Source organism: Catharus ustulatus, chromosome 7 (assembly GCF_009819885.2).
Source record: "Catharus ustulatus isolate bCatUst1 chromosome 7, bCatUst1.pri.v2, whole genome shotgun sequence".
Classification (NCBI taxonomy): Eukaryota; Metazoa; Chordata; class Aves; order Passeriformes; family Turdidae; genus Catharus; species Catharus ustulatus.
This window is the reverse complement of record NC_046227.1, coordinates 14341505-14366458: the sequence shown is the minus strand read 5'-3', so window position 1 is coordinate 14366458 and position 24954 is coordinate 14341505. Positions and strand designations below refer to the sequence as shown.

The 24954-nt window shown below is 41.2% G+C and overlaps 1 protein-coding gene across 1 annotated transcript in view; it reads left to right on the top strand.

Annotated features, from left to right (window-relative positions):
• The window catches only part of PPP1R1C (protein phosphatase 1 regulatory inhibitor subunit 1C), a 46745-nt gene that overhangs the window by 5605 nt on the left and 16186 nt on the right, over nt 1-24954 (top strand). The window contains 2 exon segments of the mRNA XM_033064077.1: nt 15510-15547; nt 17386-17446. Of these exon segments, the coding sequence (XP_032919968.1) occupies nt 15510-15547; nt 17386-17446 (99 nt within the window).

The following is a 24954-nucleotide window of genomic DNA, read 5'->3' as shown; positions in this document are numbered from 1 at the left end:
ATCAATGGAGCGTTATTTTCTGAGCATCTGATGTTTGATTTTTATAATATCAAATCAGTTTACTTTTATTTTAAATTATAAGACCCTTTTACTATCTGTGAAGGCAAAGACAAGTATAAAGTGAGGGAGCTACACAAATGGGCAGCATCTCATCCTGTGAGGGCTGTGCATGGGTTACTGGGGTAACCCACTTGCATCCTGCTATAGCCACAGTTGCTCTACACCTGCCTTTTAAAAAAAGGAATGTAAGCACACATGCTTAGTTTTAAAGATACAGAAACTGAGTATCACCATCAAAAACAGTCTTTTCTGTGTATGCACAACCTCCTGTCTCCATGCCCAGCATAGCAGAAAATACAGGAATATCAGTTCTTACTAACTGAAATAAAAATCCGAGCATGCTTTAAACCAGCAGAATATCATAATGCAACAGCTCAAGAAAAAGCTGGTAGCAAAGTAGAGAACTGCTAGCTGAGGGAAGAAAGCACGTCAGAACACAACTCAGGTTTAATACCATTAGGGCTTGCTTTGATCAGAAAACAATGCCAGCGTTCCTGTACAGACTGGCTTTGTCACAGAGCCAACACAACATCAAACAATCTGGCTGGCAAAGGCTCTTCAACTCATGTCGAAATGTTCAGTCTTCTTGAAGCATTAGAATATGGGTAAACACTAGGATAAATTCTGTGTATCTAAATTTTCTATGTATTTTCGCTTTCCAACTCCACTTTCTGCTTTGTTGCCTGTTTTGATTTCCTTGCTTGTAATGTAAATGTTACTCTGTGTGTAGAAATACAGCTGCCTTTTGGTGCTTTGCTAATCTCATTTCAAAGAAGGAAGGATATATTACCACTGCAAAAGCAATATAAAATGTATCTTTCCAGTATAACACAGTACATCTGAGCTTAGAATGCTGGAAACCGTAACTTGAAGAAAAGCAATCTGAACCTGTCTCCAAACAAGGAAGATGTTTGCAGCTTGTGTCTGGGCACTGGCAGTTTAGCTTTCTCGTTCCTAGATGATTTTTGGTTATCCAGAAAGGATCCATGCCAGCTTACTGTCACTTCCCCAGAGCTCTGCTGAGATGCCTCATGGGCAGTCTCAGTATTTAGTGCAGCAGCAAACAACACAGCCAGGTGAGTGGTGGGAGGAACATCTGTCCTAACACCTTTGTCAATTCCATGACAACCCAAAGTAGTTGAGGTTTTTATGCTAAATTGGTTTTAGACACTCTTGGACTTTCCCTGCACAATAAATCTCATTACCACAGACAGATCTGCTTTTCTGCTGATGCAAACTGTACCAGCACCACATTCTTGATGGGATTAATGTGAGTTACTTTGCCCAGCATTAAGGTTTATGACTAATATTAGTTGGACCATGCTTCTAGGTGAATGAATATGTTTGGGTTTAGATCTAATGGTCACATATTTTTTTTTCTTCCAAGGCACAATAAACTGAGCTCAAGAAAAGACCTACTTAGTAGGAGGCAGGTGTTACTGAGTGTTGCCAAGCAATTCTCCTATCCTTTCTCAGGGAAAAACCTCAGCAGAAAACTCTTGGTCTCAGAGTTCATGGAAACTGATATGTTTTTCAAACGATTGAGATTCTGGTAGGACATACTGCTTACTTTGGTCCAAGAACTAGAGAGTGAGTAAGCCAAATAGCAGCTGTTTTCAATTGCAAATTTAGGCTTCTAATGTGGTAATAGAGCATTCAGAAAATCAGTATGTGAATAAAAACTGGCCTTAGATATATTTTTTTCAAACTAGTTGGTCTTTCTATATGCTAAATGTATATGCCATTTAAGTATTCTGTCTCTTTTTACACCAGCCCAGGAGTCTGTGGAGGTATTTCAATAAGCAATGAAAAACATTTGTGCCCCCTCACAGCAGAGGACTGGTAGAGCCCAGTGTACATTACTTATGGCACCAGGATGTTCAGAGATCAGGCACTTCTTGCCAAGGCAGTGAGGACCTTCGTGTTCTTTCAGCCTGTGCTGGAAAGGACGATCTGACACAGGGAAACAATGAAATATGGAAAGTAAACATTGCCTAAGACCTGACAGGTGATAGGGTTTCCAGGACAGGGATGGAAATGTCTGTGTTCCAAAGTATCCTGCTGTTTGCAGGATGATGTGTGACTGCAAATGTTCAGTGGCAAACACATCCCTTTTTCTTACCTATATGCACTCTGCTCACGTGATTTTTGTATTTGGGTTACTCTGAATTTATTCTGCAGTTCAAGCTCTCAGAATTTCCTGCAACAAGGCACAGCAAAAGTTCCTCACACATATGCAGTATGAATACAGACTCCATGAAAACTAAAAGGAAAGCTCAAGGACTAAGGAAAAAAAAAAAATTAAAGAAAAAAAATGTCAAGAACCTATGCTTGAGCTGTTCTTTATTCAGCCCAGAAGGAAACAATGAATTAAAACAAAAAAAAAAGGATTTTTTTCATCATTCATGAAAATGGTCCATTTCCTGAAGATGCTCCATTTTCGTGAGAGGATGAGGATTTTCTATGTCAGTGTCATCACCTGCCAAAAGAGTTGCTATGCTCCCTGCAGCGCAGTAAGGACAGCAGGCTGGAGGACAAGGTCTGAGTTGGTTGGGATGCAGTGGCAGTGCTGTGCCTGGACTCAGGGTTGTCACCAAAGCAACCCGCTGCCTTTTCACAATTTTTGCAGTCCTGAGCACAACAATTCACAAACAGATGCATTCCCTGTGAATATTTTAGCAATTGTGTAAACCACATAGAGTGAAACAGTAGGAAACATGTACTATTTCATATAGAGCCCAGACAGAGTCTGGACAGTCTCTGTAGTCAGTAAACAGTGAAGGGTCTGACAGCTACACAGAGACAGTCAAAACAAATAGCTATTATGCATATTCTGGTAAAAATTTACTTATTTTGTTGATTTTTTTGGTGTTTATTTTTATCCATCCTTCCTTCATTTTCAGTGTTTATTGATTGACTGTACAGGTACATGTTGCATGACCCATATGAACAAGTTTCTCCAGTTGGCTGAAGTGAGCAAATTTAGTCAAAACAAGAATGAGTCTCTCCCATTCACCAGAGCCTACTGTCCCTCCATGAGATGGGGCAGCCCAGGGTGCAAACACTGCCTGAGAAAGCTCTGGAGGATGGAAATAGAGGTTGGATATCCAAAACCAGGACTCAGATTTGTGCCTACATCAGAGCAGTGCTGCAGCTGAGAGGGCAGGAAGCCAAAACCCCAAAAGCTTTATTTGCTCCCAATATGGACAGAATTGCACTGATCCATCACTCTTGTTCCAGCCTTGAATACCTAAGAAATTAATATAAATAGTTTTTTATTTACAGTGCAGCTAAACTCCTAATGTGTACTGTGATTTTACTTGTTCCTCCTGCTCCCTGTCTCCCATTGGTTTTGTGTTGGAAGGGTCAATGTCCGTGGAACCACCTGAAAGTGAGTGTGGTATTTTTAGATGCTGAACCTTGTACTCTTCATCTGTTTTCCTTGTTCCTTATACAAAAAGCACCATAGAAACCGCCTTCTTCCACCCCAGGAGATTATTTGCAAAATATTTTTAATATACATGGCTTCACGTTACAGCTCTGCAGCTGCTTGATCATCCAGCGTCAGGCCTGATAAGCTTTTGGAATGTTTACATTTGTTATCACCTCTGTGGATACAGCACCACAGAGCCAGAGCCCTGGGGAATAGCAGTGGGAGTGGCTGCCTGGCCTGCTGGGGAAGTTAGCTGGACAGATTCTAACTTTATTGCATTCATAAGGCTTAATATTTTCCTAGAGGAGTTCTTAACAGATTTGCACTGTGCCTAATACTTATGCACCTCATATAGCTGGTTTTGCTGAGAATTCGGAATAGATGGTGAGTTTTCTGGTTGACAAATGAAGTGCCTAGGTGTAATTACTTCTTATAGTCAAATGCTTAAGCTATGTTTAATACAACTACATGAGCATATGGCATTTTAAAAAAAGAATTTGGATCAAAATATGTCCATTCTAGTCTGTGGCAAGGAATCTATTTGTATTGATGGAAAGGGGTGTTAAATCACAAAAAAAAATCAGAGAATATTTGAAATTAAGTCCACTTAAGCATTATAAGACAATTTTAAAAAATAAGGATGTCAAGATAGTTTGTTTTGAGATTATGTTTAAATCAAACTTCAATAATGTGCTAATACTTAAACATATTTTTTCGTTCACATCAGGTAATAAACTAAAATCCATTAATAGAGGTTTCAGCCTTGCTGAGGGGAAAAGAATACAACACAGGGTTTTTCTGACCTCTGCTATTTAGTACTTAATGCAGCACTCATTTACCATGGTGACGTGTGCGGAATAAATAGATAATGCAGATAGATGAGAGAGAATCCAGCTTTTAGCACTAACCTCATTATGTTCAGAATATTGGGAAGGGGTTGCACTTAAAGCATCAATCAAGGTAGCCCATTTATTGAGCTTTTAGAGGCAAAAATTAACTCTTTATATGGCTTAACTGAAGTTAAAACTTCACTTCAAAAGACATCAAAGTCAGGAATTGAATGAATGTGGACCTAAAGCTAGCAGAGACCAAACAAATTGATGTATCAGTCCTGAAAGGTTTTGCCAGCTACAGAAGACCGCAGAAACTCTGTGAGAGGGCAGAGAGCTTAGCTTTGCTTTCGTGTGAGTCTGAGCTGCCTGTGTCATCAGCTGGTGGAAACAAGATCAGATGGACCAGTCAAGTCTCTTTTTGCAGTAACCAAAGCAGTTCTGGGGTAGAATTAAACTTTATGTCTATTGAAAGGAGCTCTGTTTTCTCCTCCCCTTCAAAACGTTATTCCTGTCTAAAATCACTTCTAATTTTTTTTCTCAAATGGTGGATCAAGAGACTATCAGAGTAGCAGAATGGAGCGTAGTGACCTTCTCCTTCTTTGTGCACGTTTTCCCTGGGATACCCAGCATGCAGATGTCCCACAGAGAATTGATATCTTGGTATTCTTCAACCTGTGCAACCAAACTGCACTAACAGAGTCAGCAGTGTTGAGTAGATGAAGGTGCATTGTAAAGGTTGTGTTTTTTACATCAGGCCATGTCCTTTGCTCTGATAAGATAAGCAGTGAAAATTACACAGAAAATGGACATGAGCAAGGCAGATTGGAGGCTCAATACAGCAGTGAGCTCTATTGCACCCTACAATATGGCTTATCCCATAACCTAGACATTTCTGCACTGAGCCTCCACCACTCAATAGCACACAGTGATAGAATTCCCTTCAATTCTTTCTGAAGTTGCCTGCCGTAGCTGTTCTCAGGTGGTGGTGGAAAGCAGAGATGTGGCTGACCCTGTCCTGCTGTTTCCTTGGCCACCTCCACAGAGTAGCTCCTCTGGGATTCTCAAGAACTTGCTCTGCCTTTTCCCTCTTGTAGTAGGATCTGCAGGACAACTGCAGAATCAGGGAGCTATTTAACCTAAAAGCCCAGCTGGTTTGAAAGCAACACGTTTCTATTGCTACAGGCTCCTTTGTATCCTTTTCTCTTACGAGTGGAATTGTACTCATGAGCTAAAAGGAAGAGGGGTGGGGAACAGGGGATAGGGGATAAAAAAGAGTTTTCCCTTTAAAGAATTGTGGCCTAGAAGATTTTTTTGATCCTGGTCAAGATTAGGATTTTACAGTCTGTTTCTGAAATGCAGAGGACAGGGAGCAGGCTGTGGCTGATAAGAGGCTTCCAAGCCCCCTGAAATGCTGCTGCTGGTGTGTGACTTAGGCTTTAGTGTGTGCAGCACATCCCATAGGAGCATGGGGCTCGTTCCAAAGGAATCACAGCAAGGTGTTTCTGATTGTGACAGTACAGATGCAGATGTACAAAACAAAAGCCCTGTGTCTCTGGTATGTAGTAAGGCTAGTAGAAATTCTGAAAAATGCTTTTGGAATTTACAGCTGACTTATTCCGAGCAAGCAATGATTGCCCTGGGCTCTTCCAGCCCACCTAGCTGTGCTTAAGGGAAGAATGCGATTATGGAACCTGGTTTTGCTGACTCTCTGAAGGCTTGGAAAACCCAACAATGGCTTTACAAAACTGATATTTGCATCTTCCTTTTTTGTAAAAAAGGGTGTTAACCCCCAAGAAGAGCTATTATTAGTAGGTGACTTGATTCCTGTGTAAGATGATCCATGTATGTGAGGAGCTCTCTGCATGTGCATTCTAACCACAAGCAAGCCACAAGCAGTTGGCCAGGACTAGCTTTACAAAGCATTCCTTGAGGTATTAAATCCTTGAGGTATTATTCCAAAAGGAAGGAAATCGCTAAGGCAGCAATAATAATCACTGACTAAGGAAAAATTTTATTTGTATGTTTTGTATGTTTTCTTATCCCAGGGCAAATGCCACTGTCCCGAATGTACAAACACATTCAGAGAGGATACATTTTAAATGGTTTTATGAGCTATAGCATGCTAAGAAATGTTTGACTGGGTTTTTTTTTGTTTTGTTTTGGCTGCTGCTGCTGCTGGTTTTTATTTTGGAGCTTAGAATATTCCTACAGCTCCCAGCCAAGAAAGGAACCACTCAAAGTGATGGCATTTGCAGCTGTAACACTGATACAAAAATTGTGATCAGTAGGTCAATTCTGAGCCATTTTCCATCACAACTGATCCCTGCGTATGAAGTTATTAGAAAATGGTTTAAAAGTTTATCCTGGGATTTGCCAGCACTACTTTCCTGGTAATCATGGATTTTACTTCAGGATCTTTTCCTCAATATTATATTTAGATCTTCAACCTCTTCAGTCATTTGAACACAGACTGAACCTAAAGCAAGCAGATGGAAAGTAGCACTTTACTAATACTATCCAGTGTTACTGATGGACTCCCAACACTGGGCAGCTCTCTGCTTGTCTTCCTTCTGCATGTGAAAGAACTTCATGACACCACTAAGTCGTTTCACAAACAAATAATTTTGTTATTACTTTGTCAATGTACAAAATAATTGCAAGCTGCTTGGGAATTTTTTTGAGCATGAGTGTTGGGTACATTTGATTAAGCAGTAGCAGCCATTAATAAAAGTAATTGTCTGGCAGTTTGTTTTACTTGGGGACACTGCAGAGCCATGTTTCTGCTCTGAACCTGTTTCTCTGAGTATTTGCTAGCAGCTTCTCGACAGCTCTGGCCTTCTTCCAACCTCCCAAAATCCTTTCTTACCTCCACTGCTCTGCTATTTCCTTCATGTGAGTCTTGTCTTTCATTGCCAGATTTCAGGCCAGGTGAGAGTATGCTGTGAGTGTGGAAACTGCCCTTGGTCCATACAGCAAAGATGTGATCTTTATTGACATCTGTCCTGTCAGAATAGCCCCTATGTCAATGTAACCTCTAAATGAGGGGAGTTCTCATTCGACACAGCTGGACAAGTTTGAGACAACATGCTGTGATTTAGGTCTACTCTGCAGTCTTTGTGCTTTGCCTTGTTCTGTATGTCTGTGAAAGTCTAATTTTCTAAGGTTTCCTTGCTGTTTAGTTTGGCCCTCCAGGCCTGCTTGGGACACCCAGAAATGATGGCAGTCCAGTTCCCTTCTGGTTCATGCCAGAAAATCAGAATCATTCTGGTTTACATTTATTTGCTGCAAGAATAAGAGATTTTTTTCGAATGTGTATTTCAGTCTAAAAGGGAGATTTTAATTAATCTAAGTAGCTGTGCATAAAAGGGTCTTATGTAAATCATCATGTGTCTTTTAAGTCTTACTTTACTCATTTTGAGACCTGAGTTTACCAACAGCTTTCCCAATAGACCAAGGATTTTAAATTTCATGTCAGTAATCCCAGTAATTTTCTTCACTTTGTCTCATTTATTTTTACTTATTTGAATGTATTAACCTGGACCTTCAATGGTGCAGTGAATATTGATATGACTGTAATTACTTAATTTAGATAATGAGCAAGAGTTTTGACTAAGAGGCAGTTTATGTATGAATGAAGTTCTTTCCCAGTTGCACTAACTCTAGAACTAGTTTATTAAATTAGAAAGTATTTTGCCTATTATTTTTTAACCAATTCACGCTGTATATAAAGGATAAAATACTGACTCTCCAACATTCTGTTTCACCCAGTTTGTTTTGCTGGTGCAGGATTTGCACTGAACTCCTGTGAGACTCATTTTGCCTGTACCACCCTTAACACCCAGCAGAACCAGGCACTGATGAACTCCTCTTTGCCGAGGGTCAGACCGCAGCAGGCAGCCCAGATTCCTGACTGAGCTTCACTCTGTCATGCTGCAAACAGAAAGAAGCACTTTGCTGTTAAATAGGTGGATTGTCTTTGGAATGAGTAGATTTTAGGGAGCTTTGAAGCAATGTGGAGGCAAGCTCTGATGCAGGGCTTCTGCCCACAGTGACACCCTGTGGTCCTGCCAGAGGTCCCTCCTGGCTCTGGTGCCAGGAGTCCGCACTGGTCAGCTGCAAAGTACATGAGAAGTTTAGCTCAGAGTCACTCCTGGTAATTTAGTCAGAGATTTTTGTTTGGTCCAGAAAACATCTCATCTGAGAGATCGAAAGAAAAAATAAAGTACTTACCTCCTCCTGGCTAATCTTATTTAGTCAGTCATTCTTTGGAAGGCTCTCTCCATTTCCTTCACCAAAGAGGAGTTTGTGCTCTTTAGAAAGCAACTAGAAGAAAGCATCAAGGCTGCCATTGTTTCTATTGTGAATTAAAGCCAGTCTTCACATTTGTTGTCCAAACAGAATGTTTATTTCATACATGTTTCTCCCTGGGTTGATTACCTCCCTGGGAAAACCTGCCAGCTCTGCAATTGTCCCCATACCATGGATCCAGGACATCAGTCAGGAACTCTGTGCCTTGCTCACCTGCCTCTCATGGAGCAGGACTGGGCCTCTCGTGTTTCAGAAAAAGAAAATTCTGCATGGAACTACGCTTTCCATGAAAGGTTTTCCCACAAAACCTGTTTTGTTCAAAGCCAGCACAGTATCAGCATAAAGCCTTACAGAGCTGGCAGCAGCTGGAAGACCACAAAGGCAGAAATGCAACACCAAGACAAGAGGCGGAAAATGCAGTTCTTTTTTAAGAAGGGAGCAAAAAATTAAATTTTAATTCTCTTTCAAAATATATTTTGAGAAGCTATATTTGATTTATGATGCTTATTTAGAATTTGTCTTATATTAATATTTATCATGTATTTTAGGGAGGGAGAATGAAAAAATTGGAACAAAATGCTCAGGAGAAGGATGATTTTTGTGCTTGTTGCAATAATTCGTGATTGCTCTGTGGAAAGGCTGCAGACCTGATTCATCACTCTTGTACTCTTGTTTAATGCCAATGAAATGAGACTGATTTCCATGAGTCTGGCATGAGTCTGGAATAACAAGGTGGTGAATCAGGCACTATAATTCCCTTCTGAGAATCATGTGATGTAAACAAATACATTCAGATTCACATTTGAGGTTTGTAATGTCTCCAGTTTCTTCCAAAATAGATTATGTTTACCAGAATGCAAGTTTTAAAGAAATTTTAATCTGTGTAGTTTGTGAAAGGTGTTATTATTTCTATATATTCTTATGGCTGTGCAGCTTGAAGTGGGTCCTTAGATGCTGTCTGTATGATCAGAGATGTTTGGCTCAGATGCTCTTGCGTGCATCAGGAGGAAAAGGATGATTGTTCCTTTCATTTGGGGGCTGACTTTGAGCACCAGTAGGAAGATTTGGTCCAACAAAGGAGATTGCAGCCCCTACTCTCAGTACTAGTAATGGCTGCTTGAATATGGAAGGTGGGAAATACACGGTTGTGTAAATAAGTGATTTACCTGGGGAAAAAAAATTTAAATGTCCAAAGAGCAGATTGATTTGGCCTGCAGGATTTTACCGAAGTACAAAGGGCTGGTTACAGACAGGAGCTGGCTGGGAAAAGCTGTGCTATGATCTCTGAGAAGGAGGGACAAGAGGTCCCTTGGTGCCAGTGCTGGCAGCACAGTGTGGGACCTTCCCCAAACTGCACACCTGAGCTGCAAGGGTAGATAGGCATGCAAATGCCTCTGTATCCAGCAAATTCCTCTCTACCCCATGCTTTCATTACTGCTTGCTATACAAATCTTGTTATTAGCGCTCCCTCAAGGGCCAGGCAGTAATTTAGATGCTGATTAGGGAGTGAGATGCAGCAGCAGCAGCAGCAGCGCAGCGCCCGCTCCCTCCTGTCAGCCCTTGACTGAGGAGGGGAGCAGAGCTCCCAGCTACGCCTGCACAGCAGCTGCAGCCCCAGTCTAATGAGCTCTTCCTGCAATGGGAGTGTTTTCAGAAACACACACTCACTCCAGGAGCACTCCAGGATATTTCTTTGTAATTAAATGTAATGACATCTAAACCCATAGTCAAGTTCTCATTGATAAACACTGGCAAATAAAAACCAGCAAGCAAAAATCAAACAATTAACTATGTAAGCATTTCTTAGGATGGTCTTTTCCGAATTTTTTTCCTTTTCTGAATTTTTTCCTTTTCTGAATTTCTTTCCTTTCCTACCCCAGTGGTTTAGTAAAAAGTGATGAAATGCTAGCTGATGTGGCGATGTGTAGCTAAGACTCTGGCAAAAGAAAACATGAAATACTTTTTGGTCTTGCTATGGCTTCTAGAAGAAAGGAAACGTAGTTGTGATAGCAGAAAAAACTAATATTATGTTGGTCAATTTCTAAATCAGACTTCAATGAGCTTGTTTTACAGATACCAATGGCTAATACAGGTGGTGGTGGTCAAACACCAGCAAGGTAAACTGGTAAATTAAAAAATATTTATTTTATTTTACTGATGGAGAAATTGAAATGTGAAATGACTGAAACATAATTTTCAGAAAATTTCATCTTTTTCTGTCACTAAATGGAAGGAAAATGAAAGATTATTTTCTGGTTTTAGTTTCTAAAATTGCCTGGGTCCAAACCTATCAGCCCCTTGGGATTTTTATCTGCTCAGCTGTGTTTTCCCAAGGAAATTTCCAAACTCTCCACAAGAAGCTTTCTCCAACAATTATACCAGTCTCTTACTGAGTTTCTTTTGTGTAAAAACTGGCCTCTGACCCGTTCTGTTTCTCCAGTGCCTGATTGAAACCCTACAGAAAAGCTTTTATTTGCTCCTGCCGAGGAGAAAGCAAGCAGGGTACTTAGCTGGATGAGATAAGCCTTTGCTGGATGAGACCACTGCAGAGCCCATGGGTGATATCAGAGGCCAGCTCTTTTTAACAGGTCACCTCCTGCCCTGCATGGCTGCTCCAAGTGCATTAGCATTATCCAGGGGGAGAAGCAAGGCAGATGAATTTTGATCTCACGCTAAAACAACCACAAAGCTTCCCCCAGCAAAGACATGATGTTTGCACAGCAGTGGAGATCCATGGAAGAAGAGATTTGCACCATCAAGCAGATTCCATTCCAGCTACAATCAGCCTCCTTCCTCTGGGCTCTTTTCTGGCCTCAAATAAGGACACCTTTGGGGGAACTCATTAGATCAGCTGGGCTGGGGGATGTGCCAGTAAAGATTCATAGGGCTCTGCTAACAGCCCAGTTTGGGAGACAACCCCCTGGTGTTTCTCCAAACTGTTTCAGCAATATAGTCGGGCCAGGTTTCCCTGCAAGTGGGTGAGATTCTGCCCTGGGTAAAGGCTACAGCTTAGAACTCTGATTCTGTGCAGGCAGATGGGCTCTCAGAAGTGACTTCCCTTAAAAAACTAAGGCTTTGTTTCAGAAAGTCTGTGCACATATCTGGATTGATGGGAATACCCTTTGGACTGAACCCTTCATTGTATATTTTTTATATCCGAGGATACAGAAAAAAGCATTAAATCCTATTTATTTTCCAGGTGATGCTCCAGCTTACATGAGGTAAGGATCACATTAGGCCCAAACATTATTCACCCAGCAAAAGGGAAAGTCCTCGACTGCTTCTTCCTCTGCATGGGTATAAAGAAGTCTGTAAACAAAGCTCCAGGCTTGTTTTTACATACTCCACTTGGCTATGTATAAGCCCATTCTCAGGTCCTTATACGATTTCTATAACACCTCCTTAAAACAAAACCACAAAAACTGTCAAGAAATTAGTTGACTGATTAGATTCCTATTAGTAATTAGTGCAGCCTAGAATAAGTTAAACTAGAAAAAAGATGTATGTTGAGATTTGGAATACAATACAGCTATATTGTGTTCTGTGAACAATGTTATGGGCTGTGAGGAAGGAAAATGGAAAACCATTTTCTTTCCTTCTGGCCTGAAAAAGAGAGCAAACTTGTCAGGAGAAGTTACCTACTGAGAGCTGGGGGTTTGTTTCATATATAAGAGAAACAGCTGATCTCTTCACATTCTCCATGATATAATTGCTATGTTATAAACATGAAAAGTGAATTTCTCATTCTGTATAACTATGATTTTTTTGTGAGCAGAGTCTTGCCTGCACAGTAGTCAACAGGAACTAAAGGATATTGACAATGCAGAGATTTCTGTGAATCAAGTGATATCACAGCCTGATATTTGTGATTTAGTTTCTGATTATTACCTGACCCTTCTCAAGATGAATTCATGCTCTTAGAGCTCACTAAAGAAATTCAGTTTATAATTGTCAATGGATTTGAGAGGGATTTGAGGGTAAGAGATGCATGGCTTGTTTGACTTCCAGTGGTGGAAATGTTTGATTTGTAGGTGCTAACTGATGATGTTTTTTCTTGCCTTGTACCTTCCATTCTCCCAATAAGGTCTGTTGTCACAGAGATTTTCTACATGACCTCTTGATGCCAGTACTGGCCTTTTGCAGGGAGAGCATTAATTCTTACTTTAGTTCACTCTCACAAGGATGCTTTCCTAGTAAGACTGCTGTAACAACATGCTTTCATTAACTTATTTTAACTGCTTTATAAAGTAACTAATATAAAGTATTTATAAAGCATTACACTGGAAAACCCATCTTTGTCTAAGGAACAACGTTCACACAATTATTAATGTAATCCTTCAGCTGGACCAAGATGCCTCCAAGTATTTGGCCAGGCAGAGAACTCCTGGCTGAGCTCCAGCTCACACTGGACTCCAGCTCTTATCTCTGTCATCCCTAAATTTCCCCTTTTACTGTTGGTACAGCCTCAGTGTCCCTGTTTCTCATTGCTAATTCAGTTACTTACAGGTTCTTCTATCTTCCTTCCATGTCCCCCTTGCCTTTCATCTCTTCCTCCTCATCCATGCATAGAAGGTTTGTTTATTTTATTCTCTCTGCCTCAGTCTGTGGCATTCTGGGATTTAGGCTTCCCTTGTTCCCAGTCCTTGTCACCTCGCCTTAAAAATCTATATTCATCACAATACCTGTCAAAAATAAGCGTGTGATCCTACTTCTATCCTCAAAAATAAATTCATGTCAAAATGTACCATTGCCCAATGGTACACTTCATGACTCCTGCCTTCAGTTTTTATTTTTCAGTCCCTTAGGTTACTTTCTGATCTCTGTTTACTGATTTGGAAATTTTTTTTGTTTATGTGATTTTATGGGTTGTTCTTAAATGTCCATGTTGTCCGATGCTTCTCATTGGCACTCTTTGCCCTGTGGTGTGAATGGTTTCTCCAACTCCATACAGAACCAGCCCTTGTTCCCAAAGTTGTCTGTCATTTAAAGGCTGCTGGGTGAAAGGAAATGTTCAGTTCTGACAGGTTTAATGTCACATCACTAAGAACACTAAGTGTGCCAGCCCAAAGGGTTGGAGCTGTGCACATTCTCAGGATCAAGACCTGAAACACAGCAAAGCTACTGACGCCAGTTTCTGTTCCTTGTGCAAGTGTCAAACTGGGTTTACAAAATATATTTTTAATCTGGGCAAATTTAGATTCTCAGGAAGGAATGGGATGCAACTTACTCTTTATTGTTCTTTGCTGAAAGTTCCTGATTTATTAAAATTTCAGCATTTAATCTAAATCCAGTATCCTGAATTAAAAAAAAGTCCAGTGTTGTCTCATTGATGTGCTGGTACATAACCAATAAGAAAGGCTGCAAGCACATAAATAATCACTCATTTAGCCAGCTTGACTTCATACCCCGAAGTGTTTATGGACTTGAATAGACACTTCTATACTGAAATAGACACTTCTATACTTATTTACAGGTAGGGAAGTCCAGGAGGAGATCAGTGACCTTACCAAAGTTCATGCAAATGTCAATGGCAGGAAACTGGCTCCTGATTTTCGTCTAATTCTGTATCTGTGGGATCATGCTTTAGTAATCAGCACTGTTTTCAACTGCACTTTTTAACCCTGAGTATGAGTGATTTTAATATCTTTCAGAGGGAGGTAATGGGAAATACACTGAAAAACCTGGTAAGTCAATTAACATTTGCAAGATGCACAGAGCCAGTGGTAAAGAATGCAACAGAAAATGTGATCACATTTATTTGTGATCCAGCTGCATAAACTGGCTCTTCCCCCCATACACAGTGCACCACAAGCAGCCAATATCTAGAGAATAAGTCAGATGAAATGATATTGCCTAGACCTAATTCTTTGCTCAGACCTATGCTTGCAGATCTGTCACACCTCAGTGAAAATTACACACTGGTATCTGCAAGTGGAAAATTTTCTAAGGCCCATTGCAGCAGTGAGAGATTGATGTCTGTGTTTTTAATGGCACTTTATTTTGGAGCTCCAAACTACTCTGTATCAAATATTCTGCACGATCTTTGTCAAATATTTGTGAAATTGTCAGCAGGAGACAGATACCTTCTGGCCATTAACCACATGAAGACAACAGCAGCAAAATAATTTAGCTCATACAAAAATTGGTTATGTGCCATTGTTAGGAAGAACCTTGAGCCTCCTCTGTGTCATACAATCTTAGTTGTTCATACAGATTCTCAGAGGCATTTGTTTTTAGTAGAAATCTCAAGTTTTGCCAATTCTGCCATACATACAGTCTAAAGCAAATTGAGGCATCGAAAGTAAGAAGTTTCAGGAAAAAATTCTATCTGCTAATGTCATGAAATTTCCAGGGTAAAGATTGCTCTTTGTAAAGCTTTGTTGTGCTAATTTTGCATATTACTGTGAGGCAGTCTTCAGTACCAGCATGGGTGTAACAATAACTAAGGCGAGGTTCTTGTTTTCATTTGAGTGCACTAGAACTCCCTGTGAGTTTGCTCCACACCATTTGCCAACCAGGTCTTTTCTGACCACAGAAGAAGGCTCAGTCCCTGGGCAAGGCAGCCGTGTCCCCCGACAGCCCCACTGGCAGTGCCCTGCTGCCAGCCAGGACAAAGGACCTGCTGCTGCAGGAGCTCCAGGGCTCACTGCTATTCACTGACAAAATGGGAACTAAGGGCTTCACACCACTGCTTATGTCTAAATGCTAATCAGGGCCTCTGGCTTTCTGAGACACACAAATGAGAAGGAAAAGCTGTAAATAAGAAGGTTAATTTCTTATTTACAGCAGTGCTGTAGGTTCATGGCAGAGCTACAGTGTTAGCTCTGAGAAACACTTCTGTATTAACTTCTCTCTTTTCATATGTTTTTCTCTAGAAAAAGATGAGAAGAGAACAAACATCTCACAGGCAGAGGTAAGTTATTTTATTTTTTTAAACATATTTATTTTAAAAATAGTTCTATTTTTAAAAACTCTTGGAAGCTCACAGGGTCGCCCTGTTTGATACTATTATTTACATGATCATGCCATCTGAAGTAACACAGCATTTAAGACCCCTTATTTCCAAAGCAGGGCTGTGTAGAGCTGTGTTGTGTGTTCTGCCAGCTCTCCCTCCCCCTGCAGCAGGGAGCTGGGAGAGGCGAGTTCCCCTGTGCCTGCCATGCCCGGTAAAAGCGCAGCAGAGCCAAGGTGACCCTGCCCGTTCACCCACCCAGCACTGCTGGGGATCTGCAGGTCCCTGCTGGGCCACAAAGGCATTCAAACACCTCTCCCCTCCCTCCATCACCTGTGGAGCCTACAGCAGGCAGTGCAGTGATGTTGTCTGCACAAGAGTTAGAATCTGGCTCCTCCAATCCCATTTTCTAGCCTCCCCTTGCATCGTTCCTCCAGTTCCCTGATCTCTTTCTCCTTCACCCCATGGCTCAGAGGAGCAGGCAGCACTTTAAATAGCAGCAGGAGGTATTGATTGGGTCAAATTTGAACTCCAATACAAACTTATAAAGATTTACTGCTGTGAGGTTCACCAAGATATCCCATAGCGTTTATAAATAGCTTTCTCTTTCCAAAGACAATATTTTATTTATAAATGTTATCATTCTATCCATGGTGATAAGCTAAGGTAATAGGATTAGCCCTACTTGTGTGAAACATGTCTCAAATGTTCCATGAAGAAATAGATCTGATTCAAATTCATGGTCTATATATTAGACATTTTTAGCAAATATTTGGGGAAAGGCAACCTCATAACTACAACTAGAAATTGATCAAATGAGGGGGGAGAAAAGCTTGGCTACACACAGATTTCCCTTTTCCTTAACCTTTTTGTTAGGAGTGGGATATGGTGCTTATGTCTTCCAAAGCTAGCTAAGGGTGTACTGCACAAGCCTTTCTTGTCCTTTAATATAGACATAATTCATGTTGGTATAATATTGACACCAATTTAGCTGCTTTCATTTTGTAACAGCTGCTCTGCTTTAGCACTGAATATACTCCAGTTAGTTTTTGTTAGCTAAACATTGGTAATAATGTGATAATACCATTATTACTCTGTGTGTATTGGTATAATATAGTAATACTATTATTACTCTGTGTGTAATTTTACTACCATTATTTTGTAATAATTTGTCTTTCATGCATAGATGTGATTTTAGGGCCACTAAAAGTTTTATTGTGTCTAAATACAACACTTAAATGAGACTCAGTTAAAGGCTGAGTGATTGGCTGCCGAAATTATTATCTTAGGTTTAATAGAACACACTGTAAAGGTACAGGGGGAGGGATTTTCCACTTATTTATATTAAAATGTACATATTAATATTTCAGTACTACCTTACACATACATATAATCACAGATTACACTGCAACTTGAATGTTGGCTAATGTAAACCTTGCAACTATTTTAATATATGTAGACATTTATTTGCCTTATGAGACTCAATTACACAGGCTGTTAAAAGCACAGGCTACCCTCATTTTATGTTTAACAACATTTTTATAGAGCAAAGGGTGATTTTCAGTAGCATTGGGAGTCATAAAGGTTGTCCATCAAACACATATTTGGGCCTTGGTTTTCCTGTGTACATGAGAGCCCGGGAGCTGATGTACAACATCAGTAGTGCACAGAATGTTTTTGTCACATCAGTTGTACACAGAATGTTTTTCTCAGCAGCTCTCAGATGGGTGTGTGCCCCAGAGCTGCCCAAGCTCTCCGTGCCCTGTCTCACCTCCTGTCTGTGCTTTGTCCCTCCGCAGTCGCAGAGCGCGTCTCCCAAGCAGAGGAAGCAGAGCGTCTTCACCCCACCTGCCCTCAAAGGTACTGCGGGCTCCTGCCCTGCCCTGCCCGGCTCGGGGGCTCCTGTGGGAGGGGACAGTGGCACCAGAGCAGTGGCTGTGCCCAGGGGTCCTGCCCAGCCATCCCTGCCCTCACACTCTGCTCTCACTGCCTGGCGCTGCCCTGTGCTGAGCATCTCTCCATCCCCTGCACAGAGAAAAGTTTTCATGCTTCGATTAGTTTGCTATAACAGATAATTGAATGCCAAACTATGAAAAGAGCTGCTTGAATATGTAAATTATATTGGTGCTGGCCCCATAGAGTTCTCTGTTTCTTATTTGAAACCACTTCCCCATATTCTGCCTCTCTTTCCAGGCAGCTGTGAAAAGAACAACCAAAACTGTGGGCTGGGTATCTGACCATAGGGAGGGTGAGGACTTTCTTGGGAAGATAAGGAAAAATGAGAAGTCTTGGAAAAAGTTTTGAGGGCTAACATGCTTTTTAGGAATACATACAAAAGCAGAAGGAATATGCCCTGGGATCAGAACAGCTACACTTAGGCCTTGCTTCTTACATGGCTCTGAACAGAATTTGGCTTGATGGTGCTTGCAGTGAAGCAAGGTCTGTGGTGATTCACCAGCACTTCTGACTGACACTTGTCAGAGCAGGATTATTTTCAGGCTGCAGTCCAAAGGCCATCCTGCCAGGTGTCTCCTGATAGATAATGAATACGTAAATTTCCATCTGGCTGCTTAACAAAATTTATTACCTGGCAGAAAAGGTGGGATATCTGATTTGCTGTGTGAAATACTGCTGCTGTCATGAGGTAATTTACCATATCAGCCAGTTCTGTGTATCTCATTCTGTAGCTTCAGCTCTCTAATACTTGTCTTAGGCACAGTTAAAATATCACTCAGCTGCCACATAGGACTGTCTGTTTGCCAAAATGGGCTGAAGTTCATGTGCTGGATATTCTAAATAACCCTATTATGTTCAATTACAATATTTTTTCTGGAAGGAAAATGCTTTGCATGGATAGCAATACCTATTGATCTCACTGCTGTACTATTTTGCTGCACAAGCCTGAACTAAATACTGTGCAAATGAAGTGCAGTGTAAAACAGATCCTCATAGATCCTCTCAAGAACCTCAGCATGCTAAATTTCACTATACTCCCAGATACACAGGTGGGCACTTGGAAGGTGATAACTCTTCGTGTAAACAGGCTGGATTGCTCCAGCTTTACCATACTGTTACTGTCATAAAGATGACTCTTTTTAATTTAAGAAAGGAATCATGGTGGAAAAGTCCTTATTCTTCGTTTTCATTGGTATGTTGGAGATATTACTAATGGAAGATGAGACAGACTGGAATCTGGTACCTTACATTTAAAGCTGGAGATAATAAATGGAGTGGAGGAGAGGTGCAAATATTTTAGTTTGTTAACTTCTCTGGCATTTTAGTAGTTTGTAGCTGCTGTTAACTCAAAGCTCCCAGAAATAAGCCAAGCTTGCAGGCAGGGGTGTGGGGAGAGCTGAGGGGCCATTGCAGGAGCTTGGCTCTATGCCTGCAGCAGAGAGGGATCAAGTGAAACCATGGGCAGAGCTGTGCTTCAGCCTGACTCCAAACCTCCAAGCAGCTGAAAAGAGTTTTGTTGCAATTTCTGTAAGTTTTTTGAAGTAATTCTGAAACTGTGTGAGAGAAAGGTGGCTGGTTTCTGAACTGATGGCTGGGCAGGAGAGAGAAAGAGGAATTGAATATGCACGTTGTGGTTGCAGGAGCCCATATAAAATGGGAAATTGTTGGCATGGATGAAAAGAGCAGAAGCAACATCAGATAATGGTGATGGCTGGTTACAATACCAGAACTGTAATACATGTTACATGAAATATCCAAATACATGAAAATATATGCAAACACCATAGTGCTGAGGTTTTAACTATCATGGTAAATATATGGAGATCAACTTCTCAGTTAAATTGCCCAGATGAGTCACATTGCCCAGAGAAGCTGTGGCTGCCCCATCCCTGGAAGTGTCCAAGGTTGGATGGGGCTCTGAGAAACCTGGTCTAGTGGGAGGTGTCCTGTCCATGGGAGGGGGGCTGGAATGAGATCATCTGTAATGTCATGTCCAACCCAAACCTTTCCATGATTCCGTGATTCTGTTCTTTGATATATATGGGGGAGTATTTTTTCCCTCTGCCATTGCACTTATTAAACTAAAATTCAGCATTATTAGCTAAGATCCCCCCAAATAGTTCAGTCTCATCATTACAGAAGCTCCTCTAGCTTAAGGCTGGGCTGTGGCTGCTGCAGCAAGCTGTAGCAAACCTGGTGCAACAGGCAGGTTCTTATTACTGCATATCTGTGTGTACTTTGGCTCCTGCTTTTATTTTCCTAAACAAAACCACACCAGAGTTCCTACAGACAGAACAAATAGCTGACTCATCTCATTGTTCTTTTTACTGGAATACAGTGTGCTGGAAAAATCAATGTGAGAGCTATTGATTTAGGTAGTAATCTGGAGAGGGACCCAGCCAGCCAACCAGATAACAGCTCACGGTGTGCTTCTTAGTGTTATATTACCAAATCTAATGGATGTCAAAGAGCTTTTCCATTTTGCTTTCATAGATATTTCTTTTCCTAATCTGCCACACTAGAGTTTGTTAATTCCATGCTGGTATGCAGCATACAATGGTGGCAGAAGTCACTATCTGAAGATTGCACCAAATGAATCTGTCATATTTTCTGTGTGATGATTCACCTCTTGTCACAGTTTTTTTCTATGTTTAGTAGCAATCTTAACTGAGGATTCATCATCTCAGTTCCCCTCTCTTTTTCTTCTGTTATTCATAGGCTTTCATGCCTGAACTTCAAACTTTCTCATCCTTTAAGGTCTTCTTCATGTGTGAAGGTTGGCTTGAACCTCCTTATGAAAAACACCATAAAAACCACCACAGGAATGTTTTGCAATTTGAATAGTCACCAGTTTTGCCTCGGGCAGTGTTTTCCAGTCAGTTCTCACTGTGTAAGGCCTTTTTTTCCTATTTACTAATCTGCTTCTTGTTCTGTGTGACAAAACCAAGAAGAATCCTTTGATCCTTTTCCAAAGTAGATGTCCAGCTGTTTTAGCACGAGGATCCATCCATCCATCAAAGCACAAACAGCATCTTTAGAAATATCTTCATAATTCTGCTTGGTGGGCTAGAGAAGCCCCTGGAAGTCTTGCTGGAGTCTCATTTTTTACCCTCACGCTTGTCAGAGAAGTCTAAAATGGGATAATAACTCTCCCAGATAGAGGGGCCAAGTGAAGGCATCTTAGACTGCCAAGGCAGAAGTGGCTCACACCTACCCCAGGCAATGGTGCTTCCTTGGTGTCACATTACCCCTTGAAAATCAAAAGAGTACATTTGAGTGTCAGAGCTGCAACTGCAGCTTTCCATCCCAGGGCATACCTGGGGCTGAGGCAGGTCTCCTTTCACCTAGCTAGTCATGTTTTGTTTGGTAGCTCAGCTCATCCTTGGAAGGAAATGCAGACAGCAGTGACAGGAAGCAAGGTTTACAAAGACTAACAGAAGCTGTTCCCAAACCTGCATTGCTCCCCAGAGATCCCAAATCCCCACGTTATCTACCAGCTATTGCTATTAATACTAGTGGCTATTTAAATACCACCAAGGTCTCCCCCTGTGAAGGAAGTGCACATTCCCCAGCGATTTGAGGATTTCATTAGCAGCGAGTCTACTGGCCTGGATGTGCTAGAGGTCAGGGAAATAGGAAAATTTCACTCATCTTAGTTCACTCTGCAAGAGGCTGTTTGGATCAGATCAAGATCCTACTAATTTCAGAAGGCTTTAAAGAAAGTTATTGTAGCTGTCTGTGCTCACTGGACCACCTTTGCAATGAGGAGCCATCAAACCATAATTAAAGTCATTCCCCACACAAGTAAGGGATACATTTGACTGTTTTCCCTCTCAACCTTTTGGGAAATAAATGCTTTAAATTCCTCTCCCCTAATGTATTTTTCTTTGCATAAAAACAAAGGCTTTTTCCTGGGCTAGGCCCCAGCTACAAGATTTGAAATGGGATTAAATCAGAGCTGTTATAATCTAAAGAACATTCAAAGACATTATTTTGGTTTGAGTCATTAAAACAACCAGAACTCACTGGCTTTTCCCAAAGTGTTCAGACCCAGGGACTTGATACATGCATAATTCTAGTATTTACAATGATGGTTGATATTAAATGAGCTCCTTCTAGCTTCTGCCATGAATTTCAGATGCTCTGCTTGTTTAGTGCCTGCTCGTTCTTCTCTCTGAAGGAAACAACATGCAGAATAAATGATTAAAATCATGATGTCCCTCCTGAAATATGTAATTTATTAGAAGCAATTAGTACAGTATGTGGCCCTCATCCAAATTTGTAACCCCTTAGGCCAGCTTGATGATGTCTGATGCATCTCATTACTTTGTGACTGAAGGTTAACAACGAACATGGGTAGAGTCTGGAGACATTAAAGATTATTGTTAGTTTGGTAAGCACTGAGTTTGGAGCCCATGAGAATCATTGTGGAACAAAAATCTCAGACTAAATTTACTTCAAGTGGCACAGGAATGAAGTTTCTAAGACTTTAGCAGTCGCTATAAAAACTTGCATCATTTTACTACCTTCTTACATGGCAAACTGCAAAGAGCTTCTAGTGTTACCTAAACAAATCAGTGCAAGAATGGTAACGCATTATTCTAGAAAGAAAAATACCATGTCTTTTTTTTTTTTTGCTTCTGCTTCATACATGGGCTTAAATTTAATTTTTAGGAAATTAATGTTAGCCATAACATCAGACATCCTACAGAGTCTTCTAAACATCAAGGCCAGGCCTGTGAAAATTCACAAATTGAGCTGGTGCTCAGTAAAGCTTTTCTTACGTGGGTGAGTCACTTTGACTCAGGCTATTGCATTTTCCTAATCTCTCCAATGATGATCGTTTTCCAAAGATGATTGTGTTGCACATCAGCCATGTGGCCAGACCAGGAGATGGAGAAGGTTTTCAATTGTCTTCTCAGTCCTGACTGTGTATTTTGGACCTTCTTCCTCTTCCAGTAGGTTAAATGGCTGTGATAAATACTGGGCAGGGGGCTTGGGCTACTCCACAAAAACAGGCAATGCCCAGTGGTTGGAGCAATTCCTGAGGTTGGGGCAAAGTCTTCCTCAGAAACATCTGCTCTTTAGCCTGGTACTACCAGTTCTTCAACACATTTCTTTTAAGTAGAAAATCTGTCTCAGTAGGATTTTCTTGGGTAACAGAAGGCTGAGTTCTGCCTCTTTATGAGCACTTCTCTTGTTTGTCATGTGCTGTGATGTGACAAAATGCCATCAGTGCATTTCCTGGGTGGAAGGCCCACGGCTGTCTGGACCTTCTGAAGCACTGGGAATAGAAGATTTATGCTGCAGTTTTGTATCATTGTGATTTTTCCTTGTCCCAGACTAGGTCCCAAGAGTGCAGCTTTGTTTCCCAAACTACTTTTCTTGTCGTTTCTGTACTGTTCTTATCCACATCTTAGTCAGAGGCACCTGACACAACCACACCGCTTGGTGCGGAATAGCTTTGAATAAATTTCCTGGCTTTTACCAAGCTATTACCTTCTAGTGCCTGGTCTTTCCCTCTCTCTCTACCCTCCTCTCTCCTTCCTCAGACTTGAATACTAGGATGATAATGGTAGATACAATTATGGGGGAAAAAAAGCTAAATTAATTAGTGAATCACTGAGTTGGTGACAGGGATACATCAGATTGCTGCCATCTCAAGTTCAGTTGGCTGCCACCGTTATGGTACTGCCCAACACGTTGGCAGACACTGCTGTAGTCTGTATTTAATTTCTTACTGTTGGCAGCTTTGAATACATTTCATTTCGCACAGCTGGCAGCTCCTGCTTCAGAATGGCTCTGGGCTTGGCTGCAATAAATATTGCAGTACCTATAGAGAGACCAAGGTGTCCAGCAGACTGAGCTTGACATCTGTTCCACAGAAAAACTGGGATGTTTGTGTTATAACTTGTCATCTGCCACTATTACCTGGAGTGAAGGAAAAAAGGCTGTGTTGAGCACTAATGTCAGTCCCTAAATTACCTCGTGTGGTCCAACACAGACCAAAGTCTGGGGGAGTATTTCCACTGACCTCATTTGGCTCAGTGTGAAATCCACATATCTGATAGTTCCTTCTAATCTTGTGCAATGAATGCTGAACTGGCCTCCTTCTAAAGATGCAACTTTATTTTTATGATAGAAGCTAATCTGAGAAAAATGCTGTGAAACAGCATTTATGACTTGAAAACAGTGTTATTAAGCAGTGTTGTATTAAATACAGAGCAGTGTAAACATCATACTGTTTCTAAGCAGAAAGAGACAACATTAAAAAGTCAACCTTTTAAGAGCTACAACAAAAATATTATAGAACAAAAATGTGGGAGACATAGTACATATTTTAAAATGTAAAGTAGAAATCCCAGAAAGGGAAGCATGCATTGTTCTGGTTATTTTATAATATAAGACGTATTTATAGTGAAACTACAAAGATTTTGGCAGTTTTGTGTTCTGAACTGAAGCAGCTTTTGAGGAAAAAATAATATTTTTATAGGAGAAGATGTAAGATTCTTATGAAGTCAGCCATTTGACAGGGCATTAAATTTTATTTCCTTGCTGTATGTTCTGTGCTGGAGGTTAACAACCCAGCCACATGGCAGACACTGACTCCAGCAAGCCGTGCTGTAATAAATAATAATTGCCCCTCTGTTTCATCTAAAGCATTGTAAATCTGGAATTTGATCCCAAGCAAGATGGCAGAGTGAGGACCTGGATTACACACTGCTGCTCCTGTTCAGTGTTTGACATCTTTGACGTCTCCCACGCAGGCAGGGCAGGACTGTGCATGCAGTGGGGACAAGTGCATGTGCCAGGGGCTCCTTCCCTGTGGCTCTGTGCCATTATCAGCCCCGCTGGGGAGAGCACAGTCCTCCTACAGCACTGCAGGGGTCACAGCTGGGGAAACCCTGGGGAGCTTGCTCAGTTTATATTGGGCTGTTCTGGCGGTAGATGAGGTATACAAATACAGAGGTACCTCTCTAAGTAGTGTATTTCTGAAAAGTCTCCATAGTATGTGGGCTGCTGTCTCATTTGATGTACCCTTAGAAAGGAAATCCTTCCCTGCATTTGCACCAAACTGCGTATTTCCACAGTCCCTCTTTGTCTGTTAATGTCTCCTCTCCATGTAGTCAAATTGCATTTATAAAAATCCCCACCTCCAAAAGGCAAAGCCTTCAAAGACAGAATGACTACAGGTAAGTTGAAGGCTAATAGTGAATTTGTATAACATGAAAGGCACCACTGTGCATTGAGCAGTGGCATCAGCCTGACACAGCAAAATCATCCCAGGACCTTCCAGCTGCAATTCCATCAGCTGTGCTGGTCTTTGTGAGCATGTGCAAGTAGGTGCAGGCTCACAGCCATCAGCCAAGCTCCCACCACCTGCTCTGACTCCTCCTGCGATCAGGGCAATG